Source organism: Thalassophryne amazonica, chromosome 11, assembly GCF_902500255.1.
Source record: "Thalassophryne amazonica chromosome 11, fThaAma1.1, whole genome shotgun sequence".
NCBI classification, from domain to species: Eukaryota; Metazoa; Chordata; class Actinopteri; order Batrachoidiformes; family Batrachoididae; genus Thalassophryne; species Thalassophryne amazonica.
The window spans coordinates 39,521,264-39,543,044 of record NC_047113.1 but is presented as its reverse complement, the minus strand read 5'-3'; the positions used below and the strand labels follow the sequence as shown (position 1 = coordinate 39,543,044).

The 21,781-nt window shown below is 38.9% G+C and overlaps 1 protein-coding gene across 1 annotated transcript in view; it reads right to left on the bottom strand.

Moving 5' to 3' along the window:
- Positions 1–14,584: 14,584 nt before the first annotated feature.
- Positions 14,585–21,781, bottom strand: part of kif3a (kinesin family member 3A) — a 29,975-nt gene continuing 22,778 nt past the window's right edge. The window contains exons 14-17 of the mRNA XM_034181271.1: positions 20,476–20,529; positions 19,180–19,248; positions 18,675–18,805; positions 14,585–14,688 (exon numbers count right to left, since the gene is read on the bottom strand). Of these exons, the coding sequence (XP_034037162.1) occupies positions 14,640–14,688; positions 18,675–18,805; positions 19,180–19,248; positions 20,476–20,529 (303 nt within the window). The 3' untranslated portion in view covers positions 14,585–14,639. The remainder of the gene's footprint in view (positions 14,689–18,674; positions 18,806–19,179; positions 19,249–20,475; positions 20,530–21,781) is intronic.

The following is a 21,781-nucleotide window of genomic DNA, read 5'->3' as shown; positions in this document are numbered from 1 at the left end:
CCTGCAGTGCCAGGAGTGTCCCCCTGCTTAAGCCAGTACATGTCCAGGCCTGTCTGAAGTTTGCTGGGGTCATCACGGTAACCACAACCCCAGCCCTGCCCTATGAGAAAATATCGTAAATTTGTCATTTTTAAACAAAGATTTCTCAGTTGAATGACAAATCTGGGCTTGCAGATTTACTTTACTACATTCAGAAGGATCTTATGTGTAAATATGTCATTTTTTGGTCCAAAGAGCTGACTGTATTTATTTCAAAGCAGGTCTACTTTAATGCTTACAAATTATACTGTATTTGTTGTCTTTCTGCCACCTGATTCTATTTTTTTTCTCTCTGTTTGAGGTGCAGCTCCATCCAGAAGTTCCCAAAATTTCCTGTGTATTTGTACGGTCAACTGTGTCAGTACCATGGTCCAAGCAGAGGGTCACCCCTTTGAGTCTGGTCCGCTTGAGGTTTCTTCTTCATTATCATCAGAGGGAGTTTTTCCTTACCACTGTCGCGTGTGTGCTTGCTCTAGGGGTTGGTAAAGTTAGACCTACTTGTGTGAAGCGCCTTGAGGAAACTTTGTTGTGATTTGGCACTATATAAATGACATATACTCAACAAAAATATAAACGCAACACTTTTGGTTTTGCTCCCATTTTGTATGAGATGAACTCAAAGATCTAAAACTTTTTCCACATACACAATATCACCATTTCCCTCAAATATTGTTCACAAACCAGTCTAAATCTGTGATAGTGAGCACTTCTCCTTTGCTGAGATAATCCATCCCACCTCACAGGTGTGCCATATCAAGATGCTGATTAGACACCATGATTAGTGCACAGGTGTGCCTTAGACTGTCCACAATAAAAGGCCACTCTGAAAGGTGCAGTTTTGTTTTATTGGGGGGGGATACCAGTCAGTATCTGGTGTGACCACCATTTGCCTCATGCAGTGCAACACATCTCCTTCGCATAGAGTTGATCAGGTTGTCAATTGTGGCCTGTGGAATGTTGGTCCAGTCCTGTGGACCAACAATGGCTGTGCAAAGTTGCGACGACAAACTGGAGTCAGGTCGAGACCCCGATGAGGACGCCGAGCATGCAAATGAGCTTCCCTGAGACGGTTTCTGACAGTTTGTGCAGAAATTCTTTGGTTATGCAAACCGATTGTTTCAGCAGCTGTCCGAGTGGCTGGTCTCAGATGATCTTGGAGGTGAAAATGCTGGATGTGGAGGTCCTGGGCTGGTGTGGTTACACGTGGTCTGCGGTTGTGAGGCTGGTTGGATGTACTGCCAAATTCTCTGAAACGCCTTTGGAGACGGCTTATGGTAGAGAAATGAACATTCAATACACGAGCAACAGCTCTGGTTGACATTCCTGCTGTCAGCATGCCAATTGCACGCTCCCTCAAATCTTGCGACATCTGTGGCATTGTGCTGTGTGATAAAACTGCACCTTTCAGAGTGGCCTTTTATTGTGGGCAGTCTAAGGCACACCTGTGCACTAATCATGGTGTCTAATCAGCATCTTGATATGGCACACCTGTGAGGTGGGATGGATTATCTCAGCAAAGGAGAAGTGCTCACTATCACAGATTTAGACTGGTTTGTGAACAATATTTGAGGGAAATGGTGATATTGTGTATGTGGAAAAAGTTTTAGATCTTTGAGTTCATCTCATACCAAATGGGAGCAAAACCAAAAGTGTTGCGTTTATATTTTTGTTGAGTGTAAATTGAATTGGAATATCATCTGATGTTTGAAAAAGTACATGGTGATGACAGGTGGAAAATGAGGGCACTAAAGCAACCATCCAACAAGCTGCATATACAAGGGTAGGCTGAAAAGTTCTAAGGCTCACTATGATACAGTTACCTCGTATGTTCATCACTGAGGAAAAAAAACAAAAACAGGATCTTAATCAGTAGAAATTTGAAAGCATGAGTATTAATGTTTCATATACTTTCACCTGTAAAGCCACAGTCACACAGAGATAAGACTGTGGGGAATTTAGCAGTCATCGACTGTCTCTGTCACAGCTCCTTCAAGAATATGACCGTTGATTTTGTTGAAAAAAAAACTTTCAGTCACATATGTATGACTATTTTGCAATTGCAACAAGATGAAGTCCAGATTGAAAAGATGTTCCTACACAGTAAAACCACCAGTGTTAAATTAACACTGACAGTGTACATATGGTCCCACTCTGGCCAGAGTTAGGACCATATGTATACTGGCAGTGTTAATTTAACATTGTCAGTTTTACACTGGTGATTTTACTGTGTACTAGCTTGGCTAGCAGGGAAATCCCTTTTGGCGAACCTGGTAGGACATGGTTCAAGTACTGAGTTACATTTTACTGACATAGAAGCCAAAAAACAAACTTTCTTATAACACAATAAAAATACTGTTTCTAGCTGAACAAAATACGTATCAATATATAATCGAAAGAATTAATACAAAATCTTTATCCAATAAAAAGTTATGTGAACTTAACCGAAGCTATAACTAACCTTGGCAGTAACTAAGTTTTAGAGACCTATGAGACAGACAGCGGTCTCACCATAGGTTGCTTAAACTAAATTCATCAAAATCTATGAACTTATTTTCTACAATATTCTTAACATTTAGTCCTGTCTCAGCTCAGACAGTATTTTCATTGCGAGAAGCCCTGCTTGCATCAACTCTATTCTCAGCTAGGAGATCAACATTTGAAGACCTAATCCTGCTGAAGGTTCCATTTCCATACCACTGCACAATGACAGTATCATTGGTTGACCTGAGCAGTGTGCTTTTTCTGAAATGAGTAGGAACATCATTCCTGGTGATAGATATATCTGTTTCAAAAATAGATCTAAACTCTCATGACATACACCATGTTTTCAAAAAGACCTCTACAGCACCACGGTGAAAAAAAAAAAAAATCGCAAAAAATACAGGAGATGCAGAAATCTAAATACAATCTCATTAATTGACTTATATTTGGCAATAGAAAGATATGTTTTTCATTTAACTAGGATGAAAATCTTTTGAGATTTTTTTTTTTACACAGGGCAGTATTTTTTCACACATTCAACTTCTGATATGGCTGGCTGTCTACTTTGTGACTTAAGCATGCTGTATTTACCAATAGATAAAAATTGATTATTTTGTGTATTAATATATTATGTTCAATCAATTTTTTTATTTCGAACTTAGTTGTCAATTCCAGTATCATGTCAGTTCACAATATAAGCAAATCAAATGAACAAAGCTTCTTTGTACTCTCTGTACCTCTACACTCATATGAAAAAATAAACAAAATCAAAAAAGCAAAACAAAAAATGACAACAAGAAAGTTTGAAAGGGAGTGGGAAGAAGTAAATACTTTTTAAATCCCACCCCCCGGTGCATATATCTTCAGTGGTTGCTTAATTGACAGTAAATACAACTGCAGTTAATTTACAATACCTCAATATATTTACAATTCCAATAACTAATGAATAGACAACAATTTCAATAATTTATCAATATACTTGCAATTTTAATAGCTCATGAATGGACTTACAATTCCAGTACCCGTGAATATGCTTACTCTTCAATCACTCATCAATATACTACAAATACTAAATAATTTAGTAAAGATTCAATATTCAATACAATACAATACCTTAACTCTGATATACTTATTGTTACTAAATGATTTAATGTTTTATGATCTTAATACTATAATGACTATAGTAAGAATTTTCACTGTGTAATGTACTGTAGTAAAATGTTTTCTTTGTATTTGGCTTTGAATTGGACATTGTTTGGACATTGTTTTAAATTCCATTCTAAACTATTCCACAATCGCACTCCACACATGTTCACAATGTTTGTGTGAAATATCAAAATTTTACCATGAATAATTTGGAGTAGACAAGTATTAGAAGTTCCGCTTTTGGCTCCAATGTCTAAATTTTGTTGTGATTTTCATCTTTGGTTGTTTGTCATTTGGCAATAATTTTCTTAGACAAATTGTAATGGAATACCTAAAAACTGGAGTTTTGACATTTCAAATATGGTTTGTGAGTACCATGCAAACCTTTTGGGTGCCTATATAAATAGAAAATGTATAACAGGCCAAAATAGGTGGCACTGTCTGAAATTTTCAACTCAAAAATACAGCAATTTCATGCGATTTTCACCATATATCAGTACTTTTTTTTAATAACATATTTTCATGACTACAGAAAGGTTATAGATCGAAAGCCAACTATTTTCTACTAATAATGCCACAAAAACGAAACAGATACCTAAAAAATTGGTTTCCTGAGATTTTTTTCACGCCGATGTCAGTAAAATGTAACTCAATGCTTGAAGCTTCTTGTAGAGCCTTGGTCTCAAGTATGAGTGATCTGGTGTTCAAACCCCATCATGACCACAAAGATATGTCATCTGGTCATATGATGTTTGCAAAAATGTTCACAATGGTGGCAATATTGTTGTGAGACAGCATGCAAATTTATAAGACAGTCTTCCTTATTTTCCTGAAATTTACATGACTGTGGCAGGACTGCGACTTGAGTGACATGCATCTGAAGTGCAACTGCATGTCACAGACAATGACAGTGCCACAGTTCAGCACCACAGCCAGCTGGTACTGAACCGTGGTGCTTTTTGTTGCACTAGACGGAGGACGTATCTTTTCCAAAATGTGCATCTGCAGCAACATGCAAAAATGTGTGTGCTACTGTATGTGGAGACACCACGCTATGCAATACACCCAGACACATATAGACACATCCTAATGCAGTTTTTCCATAGTGCACCCCAGCATATTTGTCTCATAGATGTGTACCAAAAAACTGCAGGTTTTATAATTGCAATCTGAGTTGAGTGTATTACATCTGCAAAGTCCAGTTTGTTTGAAAAGAGTGAGTAGATTCTTGTTCTTACTACTACTACTACTACTACGTATTGAATGATACAGTCTTTATTTCATTCAGCAACATTTGGGGTAAAAACAAGTCTGGTTTCTCACCTTACTGATGAATGTGCCTCATGGTCAGGGGCAAAAGCTGCATAGTATTTCCTCTTCTGTCTCCATGAAAATCTTATGTGTGCAGTATGACTAAGTGATAAATCCCTTATTACATGAATTATTCAAGTGTGACAGGCTTTTCGTTGGATTAGGTTAGATAAAACTTTATTGATCCCTTGGGAAGACTTCCTCAGGGAAATTGAGGTTGAAGCAATGTTGTACAGCAGTACACAGGGTAAGAAGCACACAGAGTATCAAAAGTGAAAAACAAAACAAAACAAAAAATAAAAATAAAATAAATACAAATATACAATCTAATAAATATCAGACATACTGGTTTACTGGGGAATGTTCCTCTCATTCTCATTTCTCATTTGATTTCTGGGAATTATTACCAGAAATCTTGAGTATTTTTGCACCATACCGACGATGGGGATACAGTCACTCCTTTCACCTTCTGTACAGTGATCCTCAGAAATTCCCTCAAGTTATAGTAATATTGTGTGAACACAAGTGTCTGTATAAATGGAGTTTTCTGTTGTTTCTATCGTGGCATGGTGGCGCATAAGAAGATGGATTTGAAAAATGCACTTTGCATCTTTAGCTTGTCTACATTGTTGAATGCACAACAGTCCAAGACTCTGAATGCAGATTAAAAACTATATACATAATCCAATCATATCTGTTTTCAATTCAATTTATTTATAGAGCACCAAATCACAAAAAATGTCACCCTGAGGTGCTTCACAAGGGTACGGTCTAACATGACAGTCCCCAGAAGCAACCATGTGGGGTAACAGTGGTAAGGAAAAAGTCTGGCATTTCTGAGGAAGAAACCTCAAGCAGACCAGACTCAGAGGGGTGACCAACTGCTTAGGCAACAGTAAGAATAACAAGAATCAGTTGAACACAAAACAACAAAGTACTGTCTTACATGCAAACAAAACTGAATGTCCAGTTGGCAGCACTGCCTATAGTTCATCACAAAAATGTAGCATTCAGCAGGGGACTGCCAGGTAGTTCAGCCATCATTGAAAATCAGCAGTGCCTCAAAACAGAGAGAAAAAATGGAAATCACTTAGTTGGAAAAACACCTCACAGACACTGATTCTCAGCATCAAAGGAACAACGTAACACACAGAATGCTCATGTGACGACCAGCAACTAGCCCTTTGTTTCACTAACAGTCCCAGAATTTAGATATGAGTGAGGTTGAGTCCTGCTCCATTATTAGTTACATAATTTAAGATGGAGGGCAAAGTAGTTCAGTACAACAGTAATACGATATTCATCCAACAGGGTGAACAGATGGGTCTTTGGTCTGAATTTGAATGTCTCGACAGAATCAGACTGTTTTGTCTCAGCAGAGAGACTGTTCTACAGAGAAGATGGACAATAAGAAAAAGCTTTGTGGCCTGAGGACTTCTTTTTATCCTTTGGAACACACAATAATCCTACATCCAGAGCATGGGCCAGTACATAAGGTTTAATTATCAGCCTGATTGGGGGGGGGGGGGGGGGGGGGGGGGGGGCACTAATCCATGAAGGATTTTGTATGAGAGTAACAAAACATTACAATCTGAAATTGGACAGACATCACTGGAGGGTGGGCCAAAATTGGTGTAATATGCTCAAACTTTCTTCTCATCTGAACTCTAGCAGCACCATTTTGAACCATCTGGAGACTTTTTATCCTGGACTGTAGTAAGACAGATAATACTCGTAGGGCATTACAGTATTCCAATCTACACAGAAAAATCACCAGTGTAAAACTAACACTGACCATGTTAAATTAACACTGCCAGTGTACATATGGTCCTACTCTAGTCAGAGTGGGATGAAAGGTCCCCCCAATATTTTTCACTTTATCACTATGATGAATAACACACAAGTCCAAGGATAATGTTAAAAGTTCAAATTGATGTCTGTGTCTTGCAGGACCAATGACCATCATCTCAGACTTATCAGAATTTAAGAGTAAGAAATTGCTAGACATCCAACTTTTCACTGAAGCCAGGTAGTCCTCTAAAAAGTCCTCGTGTGGGTGAGATTATCTGCATTTATTGGCATGTAAAGCTAAGTGTCATCAGTATAGCAATGAAAACCAATTCCATAGCTTTGCAATATGTGACCAAGAGGTACTATAAGAGGAAAGGATCTAATATTGGCCTCTGCAGTACTCTATATTTTATTGGAACAAGATTTGAAGTAATGTTGTTATACAGAACACAACAAGAGTGACTAAATAAGTAAGATGTCAACCATGAGAGAACATGGCTAGTAATACTAAAATAACTCTCAATCCCATCCAGTAATACACAAAGATCAACCATGACAAACAGGGCACTAAGATCTAGCAAGCAACACTGTGGTGGTTTCAGAGTCCACTGCAAGCAGAAGACCATTCATCACTTTAGTAAGTGCTGTCTCTGAGGAGTGGTGCATTTCTAAATGCTGACTGCAGTGGCTCAAAGAGGTCATTATCAGCAACAAAATCCACAAGCTGCTGTGAAACCACTTTTTCAAGGATTTTGGTGCAAAAGGATGGAATTGATATTGGTTTCTAATTTTTCAATGCACTCTGACTTGTTAGGTTTCTGAAGAATAGGTTTGATCACTGCAGATTTAAAACATGTAGGAACAGAACCCGATGTTACTGACATGTTAATAATATTCACCATATTGGGTCCAAGTGTAGCCCACATATCCTTAAACAGTTTAGTTGGTATCTGGTCAAATTCACGGGTTGGGACAACATAACCAGAGAAATAGCATAAGAATTGGTCTTGGCTTCCTAGCAGAGATAGTGCCTACATCAGTTACATACATGATCTAGTAGCAAGACTAGAGTTTATCCTCTGCATTGTGTTTTCCCCCTCAGGGTGCCAACTCACATCCTCCTGGATGGGAGGCAGTGACTCTAACCACGAGGCTGAAGCCCATGGGCTGTAGTGACTGTTGCTAGAATATCTTATGGTGTTGGGGAGTGAGGTTTTCTGACTACATATGTACAGCACTCTGGCTTACCTCCATCAGACCCACCACCCTAAACCTTCCATCCAGAATCACTGCACTAATTTAACATCTGTGTCGTGTTGACGCTGAGTCTGACTGTGTCACGAAGCATCGCTTCGTTAGTGCTGAATCAGGGACAGCTTGCTGCAATGTAGCATTATTGTTGGTAAATGTTGATCAAAAGAAAATGTTAGTGTGTTGTCAGATATAACAATATGAAATGGTATCTCTTTTCATAGCCGTTTCACGTACAAGCTGCAAAAAGCTTCATCATTTGGAAGGGTCATACTAACTTCTTCTAGTATATGCTTTGTCATGTGTCACCACAGTAGCTCATCGTCATACTGGCATCTACTGATCAAATAAATTGTAGCATAATACTAATATTAAAACTCATTTTTCTTTTGGCTTCTCCAGCAAATAATATTGCAGTCATTACTGATTATATACATAGAACCACTCTAGATCACCTAACACTTCATTTAATTTCACTGCTGTAGATTTTTCTTTTTGTTTTCACTGTATAATTTATCTTGCTTATATGTTGGGATATTTATTATTTCAGTGAAATTTGTCCATATTCCAAATTTACATTTCAATTAACTTTGTGTTCGTTGTGTACACCAAATATTACCATTTCAATTTAAAATGTTCAAAAATGGTGGCTCACAGCAAAAAGGTCATAGGATCATCTTCCTACCTGGTCCTTTCTGTGAGGAGTTTGCGTGGGTTCCCTCCAGATGCTCTGGTTTCCTCCTACTTCCAAAGACGTGCATATTAGGTGAATTGGAAACTTTAAATTGACCCTAGGTCAATTTAAAGGTCTGTTTCTATGTGGCCCCACATCCTGTCCAGGGTGTACCCCACCTCTCGTCGAGTGACTGCTGGCATAGGCTCCAGCTCCTCTGTGACCCTTCAATGGAACCAGTGGGTATAGACAATTAATTTCAAACTCCCCCTGGGTCTGTCCCTTTGCTCCCTCCCTTCAGAGGTTTCACTTATTTTAAAATTTTCCAACGATTTCCCCGAGTGTTGTGCCACTTTCTCAGTGACTGTTATAAATCCTGGTTTTACAGACCATTGTGTTTCCTCTGCATTGGTGTCTACAATTCAGAGCCTTTACAGTACAGTCTGGCCATATGCATTCTGTGGGGAATTTGGAAGTTAGGCAGTGCTCTGAACTCACAGGCTCACAAGATCCACGCTCATGAACAGATTCTAACTGAGTCAACATACCTGTCATTGATTACAGTTCTCAGAAGAGAACATACTTAAACATTGTGAACTGCTGACTGGCCAGCAGCCATCCTCAGAAGGAGCAAGTGAGGCTCCTCAGTTTCTAGGAGCCTTAATAATATCCCAGGGAGCAGCCATGTTCAGCTCTTCATCTCCAGTACCACAAGTTGAGCCCTCCCTGCCCTCCATCAAGTGATAAGATGGTAAACCAGAGACCTGTTGATCATTTTTGTCCCTCTGTCAAATGATCTTCAGCCTCAAGCCTGGTTCTTGTCCAAGAGATGGTAAATGGCCTGCATTTATATAGCACTTTCCATTTGCATCAGAAGCTCAAAGTGCTTTACAATTATGCCTTGCATAATGCCTCGCATTCCCCAGCACCGATGCTGCCTTCTTCATCCACTTCCGAGCTCCCAGAGGAACCAATGCAAATATGCCAATTTCGACTCAGATGTTAAGAATGCCAACAAAGATTCAAGTTGGGCCTATGCATACACTGCAAGTCTCCCAGTCACTTTATTAGCTAAGTGTTCACTAACAGTGGACAGGCTCATCACTGCAAGGAGGATGCATAATGAGTCACACCTCTAAGTCCTCTATCATCTGACCCATTGTAGGTGCTACTATACACATGCCTTCTATTCCCACAAACATCAGTGTGTTTATTGATTCTGGCATCAGTGAGAATTTCATTGACCTGTGAAGCTGGTCATTGTTTTTTAAAGCTGCTGTTGTGTTGTTTTTGTGTATAGCTGTTTGGAAAGTGCCATCACAATTTTATCGCAGAAATGCTATTCTATTCTATTCTAATTAGCCAAGCAGCTACAAGTGCCTCTCTAGCCCGTAGGAGAGCCCAACCAGGCATATGCTCTGGATGGGCGGCTGTTGGCAAGTAGTCACTCACATGACAACAGGTAACTGTTCAGAGTTAATCCATTTTTATGGTATTAGTTCTCCTCTTAACCCTTTGTTCTTGGTTATCCTTAGTTGTGGGTTAATGACCTACTTGGTGAATTTTATACACCATTGGTTCTCAAACCTGTCATCAAAGGACCACCTAACCTATACATTTTCCATGTTTCCCTGCTCTGCCACAAGCTGATTAGCTCATTCAGGTGTCTTTTAGTACTTGATTGGTTGCACACCTGTTCTACAGATGATATTTGTAGTTGGTCTAGAAGATGTACTTTTTTGTGAGACCCTGAGCTCCAGCCAAATACAGCCAGGTGGGACTAGCAGCTGGGATTGTCTGCCAGTCCTGATCACAAGCTGGAGCTGGCTTCTTCTTTGTAGAAAAGGACAAGAGTCTACATGCTTGCACCGATTACAGAGGTTTGAATGAGATCACTAATAAAAACAGGTACCCCTTTTATGTATTCCTCTTCATGTTCCTGTGATTTTCTGTCCATTTGGTTTTAGCCATGCTCTTATTCTGACATCTGCCTCAAGTTTTAATTCTCTTGTCTTTCATCAGCTGTAAAAACATCTCCTCCTCGTCCGCTATACCTGTTCTCTTGTGTTCGTCTTTGAGCTATTGATTCATTGCCATTCTGTGTTTGGTGATTTTTAACAGCTGTTTTGATTGTTTCCTGTCTACTGACCCTTGCCTGTCTTTTACACTTCTATTGCTCCCTATGAGGAAACCGTTACTGAGTGGATCAACCGTCTGTCTTACTGACTGTAGATTGTGTAAATGAAGACCAGAACTGTTTGATGACTCAAGAACTGTTGAACTGACTATTAGCATGGTGTGACTTCTCTCAGTGACTGCTTTAATAAATCCTGGTTTTATAAGCCAACGCTGTGATTCTCTGTATTGGGGTCCACTGTCCCAGTGACCTTTAACTCTGAAAAAGGAAAACTTTAAAGATTGATGTAATAAATTGTTCAAATATGCTTCAATATGAGGTATTTGAAAAGGGTCTTTTTATTATATTTTAAATATATATTGTCCATGTTTACTTCATTGCAATTAATAAAGGTTCAAAACAACAGCACGATCTGGATCTTCAATACTGTAATGCATTCAAAGATGCTTTAAGGTTAGTATGACTTTAAAACTGATGTACAGAAAGAAAAATCCAACACCACAGGCACACCAGGATCTCTCAGAGCCAAAAACAATTTATAAAATATGAAGACAGCATATATGAAATTAAGTTTGGTTAAAAGTCTCAGCAAGACAAAATTCACATAAAACTAGTGGCATTCTCCTGCCACATTTATCATGCTCAGTTTTTTTTTTATCTTGTTCAATATTCAGCTAGTAACAGAAAAAAAGATGTGGGAAAACAAAGCAAAAATCCTTTAAAGCGTACCTTAGTTTCTAATTTTATGATAAAGGATCGTTGGTGCAAATTGCATTGTGTTTTCCAGTCGCAGCACATAACTAATTTTTCTTTAATGGGATAAGTCTTTCATAATAAATACTTCACTTTGTTTATTAAATAATGGCATCACTTACATATTTTGAAGAGAAATTTATGCATCACTTTGTCACCGAGTGTAAAAATGAAACCTTTTAGTCAATGACATCCTGCAGGGAACCTATGACACCTTGTATTGTCACATTTCCCCCTTACTAATGTGGGAGATAAAAGTTTGACTCAAAAAATAATTCCCCTCCCTGTTCACACATGCCAGTAGTAGGCAGCCAGGAAGTTTGAATAAAATGTCTAAATCGCACAAAAGGCAGCACCCGTAGTAGTCTAATATTATGTTTTAATCTTTGTATCACATAAACTATAAAAACCTACTTCAGAAAAATATATAAATATGACAGTTTTACTGAAGCTTTTATGATGGAAATATTTTAGGTATTTCGACACACCATTTCTATCTTCTATCCTTTTTTGTCTTGTCATCAGAATAGCTTCCATAATAAAAAAAAGTCTCACAGCTTTGCTGACTCAGTTGAGATTAACTAGATAACAGGCGGAACTTTTGATCAAAAAACGTACATCCATCATCGATCTATTTAAATCACCCAAGTCCATATTTGGCCCTCAGGAAGAGCACAGCCTCTCTCTTAGATCTATAAGTACTGACTTGTTTGCGTGAGGTGGTTTTAACATTCCACCTAAGCCTGGCAGTGTTGAGATCGTAGTTGAAAGACATGAAGTGTGCGAGTATTTTCTACTGGTTTACATTTCTTCTTGCACTGATGATGCCGATTGCTACGGTAAATTCAGCACCAGCTACGCGACCCCATGAAGACAAATCACATCGAACACATGAAAAGCTTAAAGACGAAAAAGCGTTGCTGCTACAGATAATGCAAGAATTTCAACATATATCATTAAATGAGGTAAGATATCAAATTGTTAAAATTGCTTATTTGTTTAAAATTGTTTGTTTGATAATATCCTAAATTTCTGTTGTGTCTAGACGGACTCGCACAGAACTGAAGCAGTATGCACAGTACGTTGGAAGCTTTTTCAAAATTATAGCGCTCATCATCGAGCTAACAGTTAATAGTTCACATTGTCTTTTTTTAAGTAACTTCTCGATTCTATAACAGTAGTATGCAGCAACTGTAAACTTACAAGACAGTTACAGATTAACTTGACTGTAATTCAGTCCTACCGCCGATGACGTTTATTTCTCATTATTTTTTTTTTTTTTGTGACAGAAACCAAATTTCTTCTGTCTGGCAGAGAAAGCAACGCAGCTTCAACCTCTGCACCGCATGCTTCAGAGATACAACAAGGTACAGTAAACACTTACTGGTCAGGATCTCTGTTCCGTAGAAGAAATCAAAAGTTCAAACATTCTAATGAGCTGACCGTGATTTAAAATTCCTTTGTTTTAACAATGCTCATTGATTTCAGTAATGTTTAATGTCATTTTGTTCTGTGGTCAGCAAGGTCCTTCTGCATCACAATTAACGTTTGCAACATGTCTTTTTCAGCTAACTGGAACTTGTGTTTCGGGAAACCATGGGCATGGTCAGAATGACATATCACTGGAAGACATTCTGATGTGTGTCCAACTGCGCTGCATTGCCATAAAATGTTTTCCATAACAACTTATCTTATTTATTTATAGTACAAAATGTATTTATTTTCTTACTTATATTTGTAATATTCATATTTATGCAATAAATAAATTATAACAGTAGTATGCATCAATGTTTCTTCCTCCACAAAATTACTACATGCACTGCAATAACATAAACTCCACCTCCATGATAAACACATGACGTACCGTTAAGCTGCACTGTACCAACTTTTATACTGGTGAACAAGGCTGCCATTGAACTTCATGATTAACTGGTTTATACAGTTTAACCAAAAACAGGGGGGTGGGAGGGGGGAATTATGATAAATTATTATAATGTATATTAATAATTCCTGATTAACTTTTTAAAGCATGAACACAAAAGAGCAACAAGGATACACATTGAAAGGAAATGTAAAATAATTTAATATTCAGGGGCTTGTGATGTACACATCTGACATACATTATGGTGAAGAATATAGTTTGTCCCCACTACAGTGCAACATAAATTAAGTGTCACACAAACCTCTTACGAGTGCATTACACAAAGGCATACAGTATGAACGGTTTAAACACATGACACCTGTAAATAAAAGTGAATTTCTTAGCATTTGCCACTAATAATATCACCGATGAGCATGCATTCTCCTATTCTGACTTAAAGAAAAAAGCATAAAGCACAATTTTCAGTTACAAGCTGTACATGATATACTCATCACTGGAGTAAATTACTTTTTTTTTTTTTTTTGACAGAAGGCTTTCTCTCTGCATTGCTTGTCCCTCCATGGTCGAATGGATTTTGTGTCTTGCTGTCAGTGTCTTATTTATCTTCAACTGGACATACTGTTAAGACTACAACTTGGTTTCAGGTTTTTCTTTATGTGAAAATACATTCACATTAGAATTGATTGTTACTGGTATGGACTAATTAATATGAAACATTCTCTCAAAGTATGAAACCAGTGTTCATATTTTGTTTCTCATTTTCATCATGAATCACATTACCGTCATATTTTACTTTTTTCAACGGTTATTTATTTCCAAAACTATGGATGATGCTGTGTTGAAGCGAATTCTATTAATGGTAGAGTTAAACATTCATGCTACTGGGATTTATGCAAAACAGTCCAGTATAAACAGAGGCCATGGCTGCTGCCTAAAGAAGTTTTAAATCAACATTAAAATATTAGTCATCCTTTAAGACATCTTGCACGATATCACCAAATTGGGTACAAACTATGAATCTCATCATGGGTGTTCACAGAACAACCTCACACTCACATTTAAACTTTGACAGCTATACAGTGTATTCTGATAACCTTTTAAATAAAGATCAATAATAACGTCTCCTAAGGTAACATACAGCTTGCAGTTAACAGCTGAATTTGGTTGTGCTGTCGTCACTGCAGAAGCGATTCCATCACAAAGTCAGGCTTCGCAGATCTTTTCCTGTGTGGGAGATGAATATGTGATAAGTGCTATCACTGAAAAACTTCAGGGAACTTTCAGCCTTCTTATTTCTTAGAATGACAGTATATCATAACAACATCAATCACTAACATGTTCCTGCATCATATCAAGCATGCTATAAATTAATATACATTTGGTTGATTCTACTATTAAGAACTCATGTTTTTTTATGTGCTCACCTATGTTAAACCTGGCAGGGGTGGTGGACAAGTGGTTAGTGCAGTTCCAGTTCAAACCCCACCCTGCCACATTTCTCCATGTAATGTGGAGTTGCATCTGCAAGGGGATCCGGCTTAAAAATTGTGCCAAATCAACATACACTTGGATCTGCTGTGCTGACCACAAGTGAAAACAAGGGAGTTTCTTACCTATGTTAAACCTGTGATAACTACAAGTTGTGTTTACGTATAAATTCACGTGAAAATGATCCTTTACCTATGGATATTTGTCCATCAATTCCAAATTACATAGTGGAAAAGGAAATACTGGGGTTAGTTCTTACTTCTGTCCTCTTCATTAGGTTGCCCAGATCATATGGAACAAGCTACTGCACAGCCAGGTGGGATGTGAGGACAGCTATATCCAAGGGTTGAGGAAAGACTGGTTGTCTGCCGGGATGTGACAGCAGTGCATGCTCCCAAAACCTGATGGGATCTTCCTGGGACTTGATAGTTAAGGGTCCACAAACACTCCAGTGTTATTTTAAAGAATAAACTGCCCATTCTATATGCTTTGAGCCATCATAACCACGTCTAAAACTAGCTTCTAGACTGATTCAGGAAGTTCCTGAAGTTTGACCTGTCATTATGTCACAACATGACATTGTTCTTACGCTTTGTGATTTTAATAGTGTTTGGTGCCACTCTTCCTTCCATTTAATTGTAATTTTATCATCATGTGAAACACCCTAGCCATGACGAAGGGAACATAACAAAAAACCCCACCCCCCACCCCCCAGAGTTTCTGTGTGTATAGTGTGAACTTGGTCGACAAAATTGTCTCAGTCTATAGCTGTGGTAGGAAGTTTACAAACACTCATCATGGGCATGAATGTCACGGTAATTTGGGGCCATTAATAATTTCTCTGAACTAATGTTTTGCCAGGGTGGAATGATTGTACAGCGTACGTCATTAATGACTCAAAAAAACAAACAAACAAACAAACAAAAAACAAACAAACACAAAAAACAAAAACAGGGCGCACAAGTTTGAATTTTATTTGGGATCTTCCCCAATCATCAATCCCACATTTAGTGAGAGGAGGGGAGCAGGATCGCAACAGGGCCACAGATTTCTTTCAAGGACTGTTAGAAGTTTTTCATGTAATTTGCATCATTAAAATGTTAGACTTGTATTCCCTTAAAAGCCATTCATTTTTCAGCGTTCAGATTTTTTTTTTTTTTTTGCTGCAAGGAATTGCATGTAGTAGTAAAAGTAATTAAATGCTGGCCTAGTATTCTGGTACATGTACCTCAAATAAGTCTTGTTTTTCCACTGGTTGAGAGGGACCAGTTCATGGATCTTTTCTGCAAAAGCTATCAGGACGCTTCCTTTTCACTATTAGAGCACATACGCTGCTGTTTCATACATCACTGTATGGAAATGGTTCCACAAAACACCAAATTTTCTGAGTACAGAAGATAAATGTCTGTAACACTGTAAAAACATAATTTCGATCTAAAGCTGGAAATACAAAATGTGTGGTGTTTTTTTTTTTAATTCTTCAAATCTTTAGTGAATACACACTTTTATTTATCGGGACCAATGTTTTTTTAAATGGGTTTACCAATGTACAGTGGTCCCTCGCTATAACGCGGTTCACCTTTCGCGGCCTCGCAGTTTCGCAGATTTTTTTTAGTGTAATTTTGCATGCTTTTTTTTTTTTTTTTTTTTTTTAAGTGCATTGTGTTCTGCGTCCTTATCAGGCGGGCCGGTCGTGGCACCGGTCAGCATCACCGCGACTGCTCTCACTGCCTCCGATGCACTTTCTGCGGGCTCGGTAAACGCAGCAGCGGGCCACTCACACTGCCCTTCTGTCTGCTGTGCGGAAGTGCGCCAAATCAGACAACAGGTCCAGAGACTACGCTCGCTGTTTTGATGCGGATGTTGACCACAGCTACAGAGCTCCGTGGCCACCGAGAGAGGACTTGGATTCTTTGCGGGTCCCGCATCCGTACCCCCGGAGGCAGTGAGTGAAGGGAGCTCATGTGCATTGTGTTCTGCGTGTGTCTGTTTATAATCTTCTTGCACAGAAGAAAAAAAGAGAGTGTTTACACAGGAGAGAAAAGTGAGAAAATGTTAATGCCTGTTTGAGAAAAGTGCATAAAGTGTGTAGTGAGGGGTTTTACAGCCTTAAAACATCTATAATAATTGCAAAAAATAGCGCTGAGTACTTCGTGGATTTCGCTTATCGCGGGTTATTTTTAGAACGTAACTCCCGCGATAAACGAGGTACCACTGTATTTAGGTCACACAAGTAGTGTAATATATGAAAAAGACTTCACAACAATCCCCCATGTTTTTCCCTGACATTTTCTTTGTAAGACTAAATAAAAATTAAAAAAAAAGCATTTGCAGGTTGACAGGACTGTTCTTTCAAAGTTTTTGAGCATTTACAAGCATATTTCAGTGAGGATCTCCCACAAAGAGATATATCAGAATCTTGCAAGGACAGAGAAGAGACGCACCCATGTGACAAGCTCTGGCCACTAGGACTGGCTGATTTTACTGCTGAGAATTTGTAATTTCATGAAGTGGTTTAATTAAGTCTGCAACATTCCACTTCTGATCCATTAATAGAAATATGACGAAAAGAACACTTAGACATGCTGCCACATCCTGTGACCTCAGAGGGTTCAAATAATGATTACCATAGAAGAAATAAATTGAAAAAAGACAAAATACAGATGTATACCATTTCAGTTTACAACTGTATACACCTCTGTATATAGGTGGGTGTTGGACTTTGCCAGGCCTGCCCCACGTCACCAATCCTGTTCATTATGTTCATGGACAGGATTTCATGGTGCAGTCAGAGACTGGAAACTGTCCAATTTTGTGACCTTAGAATTACATCTCTACTTTTTGTGGATGATATGGTTCAGTTGGCTTCATCAGAATGTGACTTTCTATGTGCACTGGGCAGGTTTGAGGCTGAGTGTGAAGTGACTCGGATGATGATCAGCACCTCCAAATCTGAAACCATGGTCCTCTGATGTACAAGGGTGGACTGCCAACTCGGGGTCAGGCTAGAGTTCAAGTATCTCAGGGTTCATGAGTGGGGTAGGTTGGATTAGAAAAAGATATTCTGCGGATGCTACTGGACCATTGTGGTGAAGAAAGAGTTGAACCGAAAGGCCAGATTCTGGATTTACAAGCTGATGTACACACCTATCCTCACTTATGGTCATGTACTTTGGTTAATAACTAAAAGAACAAAGTCGTGGATACAACCGGCAGAAATGAGATTCCTCTTTGGGGTAGCTGGGCTTACATTCAGGGACAGGGTGAAAAGCTTGAATACCCAGGATGGACTCCGAGTAGTGCTGCTGCTTCTTCATACTGAAAGGAGCCATCTGAGGTGGTTCAGGCATCGAGTGAAGATGGGGCCTGTTTGTCTTCCCAGATAGGTCTTCCAAGCATGTGCAAATGGGAAGAGGCCATGAGGAAGAGCCAGGATATTTCCCAACTGGGTTGGGAATGCCTCAGGATCCCCCAGGAAGAGCTGGAGGACTTGGTCAAAGATAGGGAAGTGTGGGATGAGCTGCCTGATTGACTGCCACTGTGGCCCGGACTGAGATAAGCAGGAGGAAGTGAATAAATGAATGAATACACCTTTGTCAGCAGTCAAACACTGTAAATGTGTCCCATGTCTAAACAATGCTTTCTTAAAATAAAAGATTTATCAAAATATCCAAAATATGTAGAGGTGCAGGCTGTCTGTGGGCTGTATTAAAAGGGGTTACCTTCGGCCAGTCTTGGGCCGGCCACTCTTACTACTTTTTGAAGTTCTAGGCCTGTCTAGTTTCATCAGGGACTGCCGCATGCTCTCCTCCGTGTAGGCCAAATAAACATGGGATAGGTCCATCTCAAATGGCTAAAAGAAGCAGGAAGGAAGATTCAAAAGAAGGAAAAGAGAAGATCATCAATTTATCACACGAGGGAAGACTATATACATCTGCTGACGCAGTCAGTTTCTTTATCACCATATGATGCTCTGATCCCAGATCAATCATAAATCTATCAATACCCCCCCAATCAAAACTTTTTTACCATGTTCAATTGCCATTGTGTCCAATGCCATTGTTTAAATGAGAAAATACCAAATATCGCAATGGTAAAGAACTAGGTTAAAAATAATCCTTGTCGAACTTCAAAATTTAATGTGTTGTCAATGCCCTTTGCCGCAACCATCCTACTAAATTTCAGTACAATCACTTCAGGATTTTTTTTTTTTTGTCATGGACTCACATCTTTTTCTTTTTTGTCAGGAGCAGGGGTCTGCTTTCTCATATTGTTGCCAGTGTATGCGACACATTTCTGCAAGACAGCAGTTAACAAAAAGCAATGTTTGCAGTTTGCATCTTTGACTTAACATCAAATGTATCACAAACCACATTATGTACATACACTCAACAAAAATATAAACGCAACACTTTTGGTTTTGCTCCCATTTTGTATGAGATGAACTCAAAGATCTAAAACTTTTTCCACATACACAATATCACCATTTCCCTCAAATATTGTTCACAAACCAGTCTAAATCTGTGATAGTGAGCACTTCTCCTTTGCTGAGATAATCCATCCCACCTCACAGGTGTGCCATATCAAGATGCTGATTAGACACCATGATTAGTGCACAGGTGTGCCTTAGACTGTCCACAATAAAAGGCCACTCTGAAAGGTGCAGTTTTGTTTCATGGGGGGGGATACCAGTCAGTATCTGGTGTGACCACCATTTCCCTCATGCAGTGCAACACATCTCCTTTGCATCATCCGTGAAGAGAACACCTCTCCAACGCGCCAAACTCCAGCGAATGTGAGCATTTGCCCACTCAAGTCGGTTACGACAACGAACTGGAGTCAGGTCGAGACCCCGATGAGGACGACGAGCATGCAGATGAGCTTCCCTGAGACGTTTCTGACAGTTTGTGCAGAAATTCTTTGGTTATGCAAACCGATTGTTTCAGCAGCTGTCCGAGTGGCTGGTCTCAGACGATCTTGGAGGTGAACATGCTGGATGTGGAGGTCCTGGGCTGGTGTGGTTACACGTGGTCTGCAGTTGTGAGGCTGGTTGGATGTACTGCCAAATTCTCTGAAACGCCTTTGGAGACGACGTATGGTAGAGAAATGAACATTCAATACACGAGCAACAGCTCTGGTTGACATTCCTGCTGTCAGCATGCCAATTGCACGCTCCCTCAAATCTTGCGACATCTGTGGCATTGTGCTGTGTGATAAAACTGCACCTTTCAGAGTGGCCTTTTATTGTGGACAGTCTAAGGCACACCTGTGCACTAATCATGGTGTCTAATCAGCATCTTGATATGGCACACCTGTGAGGTGGGATGGATTATCTCAGCAAAGGAGAAGTGCTCACTATCACAGATTTAGACTGGTTTGTGAACAATATTTGAGGGAAATGGTGATATTGTGTATGTGGAAAAAGTTTTAGATCTTTGAGTTCATCTCATACAAAATGGGAGCAAAATCAAAAGTGTTGCGTTTATATTTTTGTTGAGTATATGTAATGCAAAGTGGGCTCACCAGCTGCCACTCTCCAATGTCTTCATTCCAGTGTACATAGTTCTCGATCATCTCCTACAAAGGAATATATGTGATAAGTTTAAATTTTTGTATGACAGGACATAGTCTTAGATGCATAGCACCCAGACACCACCAAAAGTCACCTGAGCTGCATGCGCAGCAGTTTTAAACAGATGTAATCGCCACTTGTGCACCATAAGAAATGTGAACTGACTAATCTTGTGTTCGGTGCTGAACATACAAACTAATGAAAAGTTGTCTAGTATTGAAATTCTCTTATATCTTTTAATTTTAGAATATTCGGCTACAGACTGGTGACTGTGTCTGCAGAAAAAACAGGGACACATTGTCATAATTATTCAATTAAAACACACACACGCACATACACACCACTTTATTCCATAAGAACCTCAACTACACCATTTCAATTTCATGTTCTGGCAACAGCATAGGGTTTGAACAGGAAAAATGTACATGAGTGGGTGGGATAGTTCCCATTCCAGACAGCTTGTGTAGACAATAACTCAAAATCAATAAATGTTATGTTGCAACTCAACAAAATAAAATAACACAATGAGAACAAACCCTGTTGATACACAATATCAATTGAAAAAGCAAATTTGTTTTGCCTATGTAGTATAACCCATAGTAGTGGTGCAACGAATCACAGTTGAGCCGTAATTCGTTCAGACCACCCCCCATGGTTTAGAATGCATGTGAGCTGTGGATTACTTGCAGAATTTACAAAAGTGTGATTTTGTGTTGTGGTCACTGTCTCTATCTCAATCTCTACCCTATGTATCCATAAGCCAAATGAACAGAGCATCACACTTGAAGTGCATCCACAGCCGAGGTGGCTGAAAGACCACCGAAAAAATAATGGGCACTCCCAACTGTTTCCAAGCTTTTGTGTGCCAGGATCAGTGGATAGGATGAATGTATCCAGAAATAAAATAAATAAATAAATAAAATTATTAGCATTACCTTCCCAGACCATAAAGACATCCTCATCTCTTACGAAAAAAAAGAAGTTGAAGCTATGAATTCAGATCCATGCTGCTCCTTTTCTTTTAGTTTTTTTTTGTACTTTTAACAATTTTGACAAAGGCTTTTATAATTCACTTTTTATACTGTTAACAGTTAAGTATTTCATTTTAAAATATTATGTAAAACACTGAACACCTTGTTTTCATTCAGGGCCACAAATAGATGTTATTTATTTTCATTATTCATTAGGTTATTTTTAAAAATAAAAAACAAAGGAAGCTTCCTTTTTTTGGCTGATCTGAAAAATGATCTGATCCGT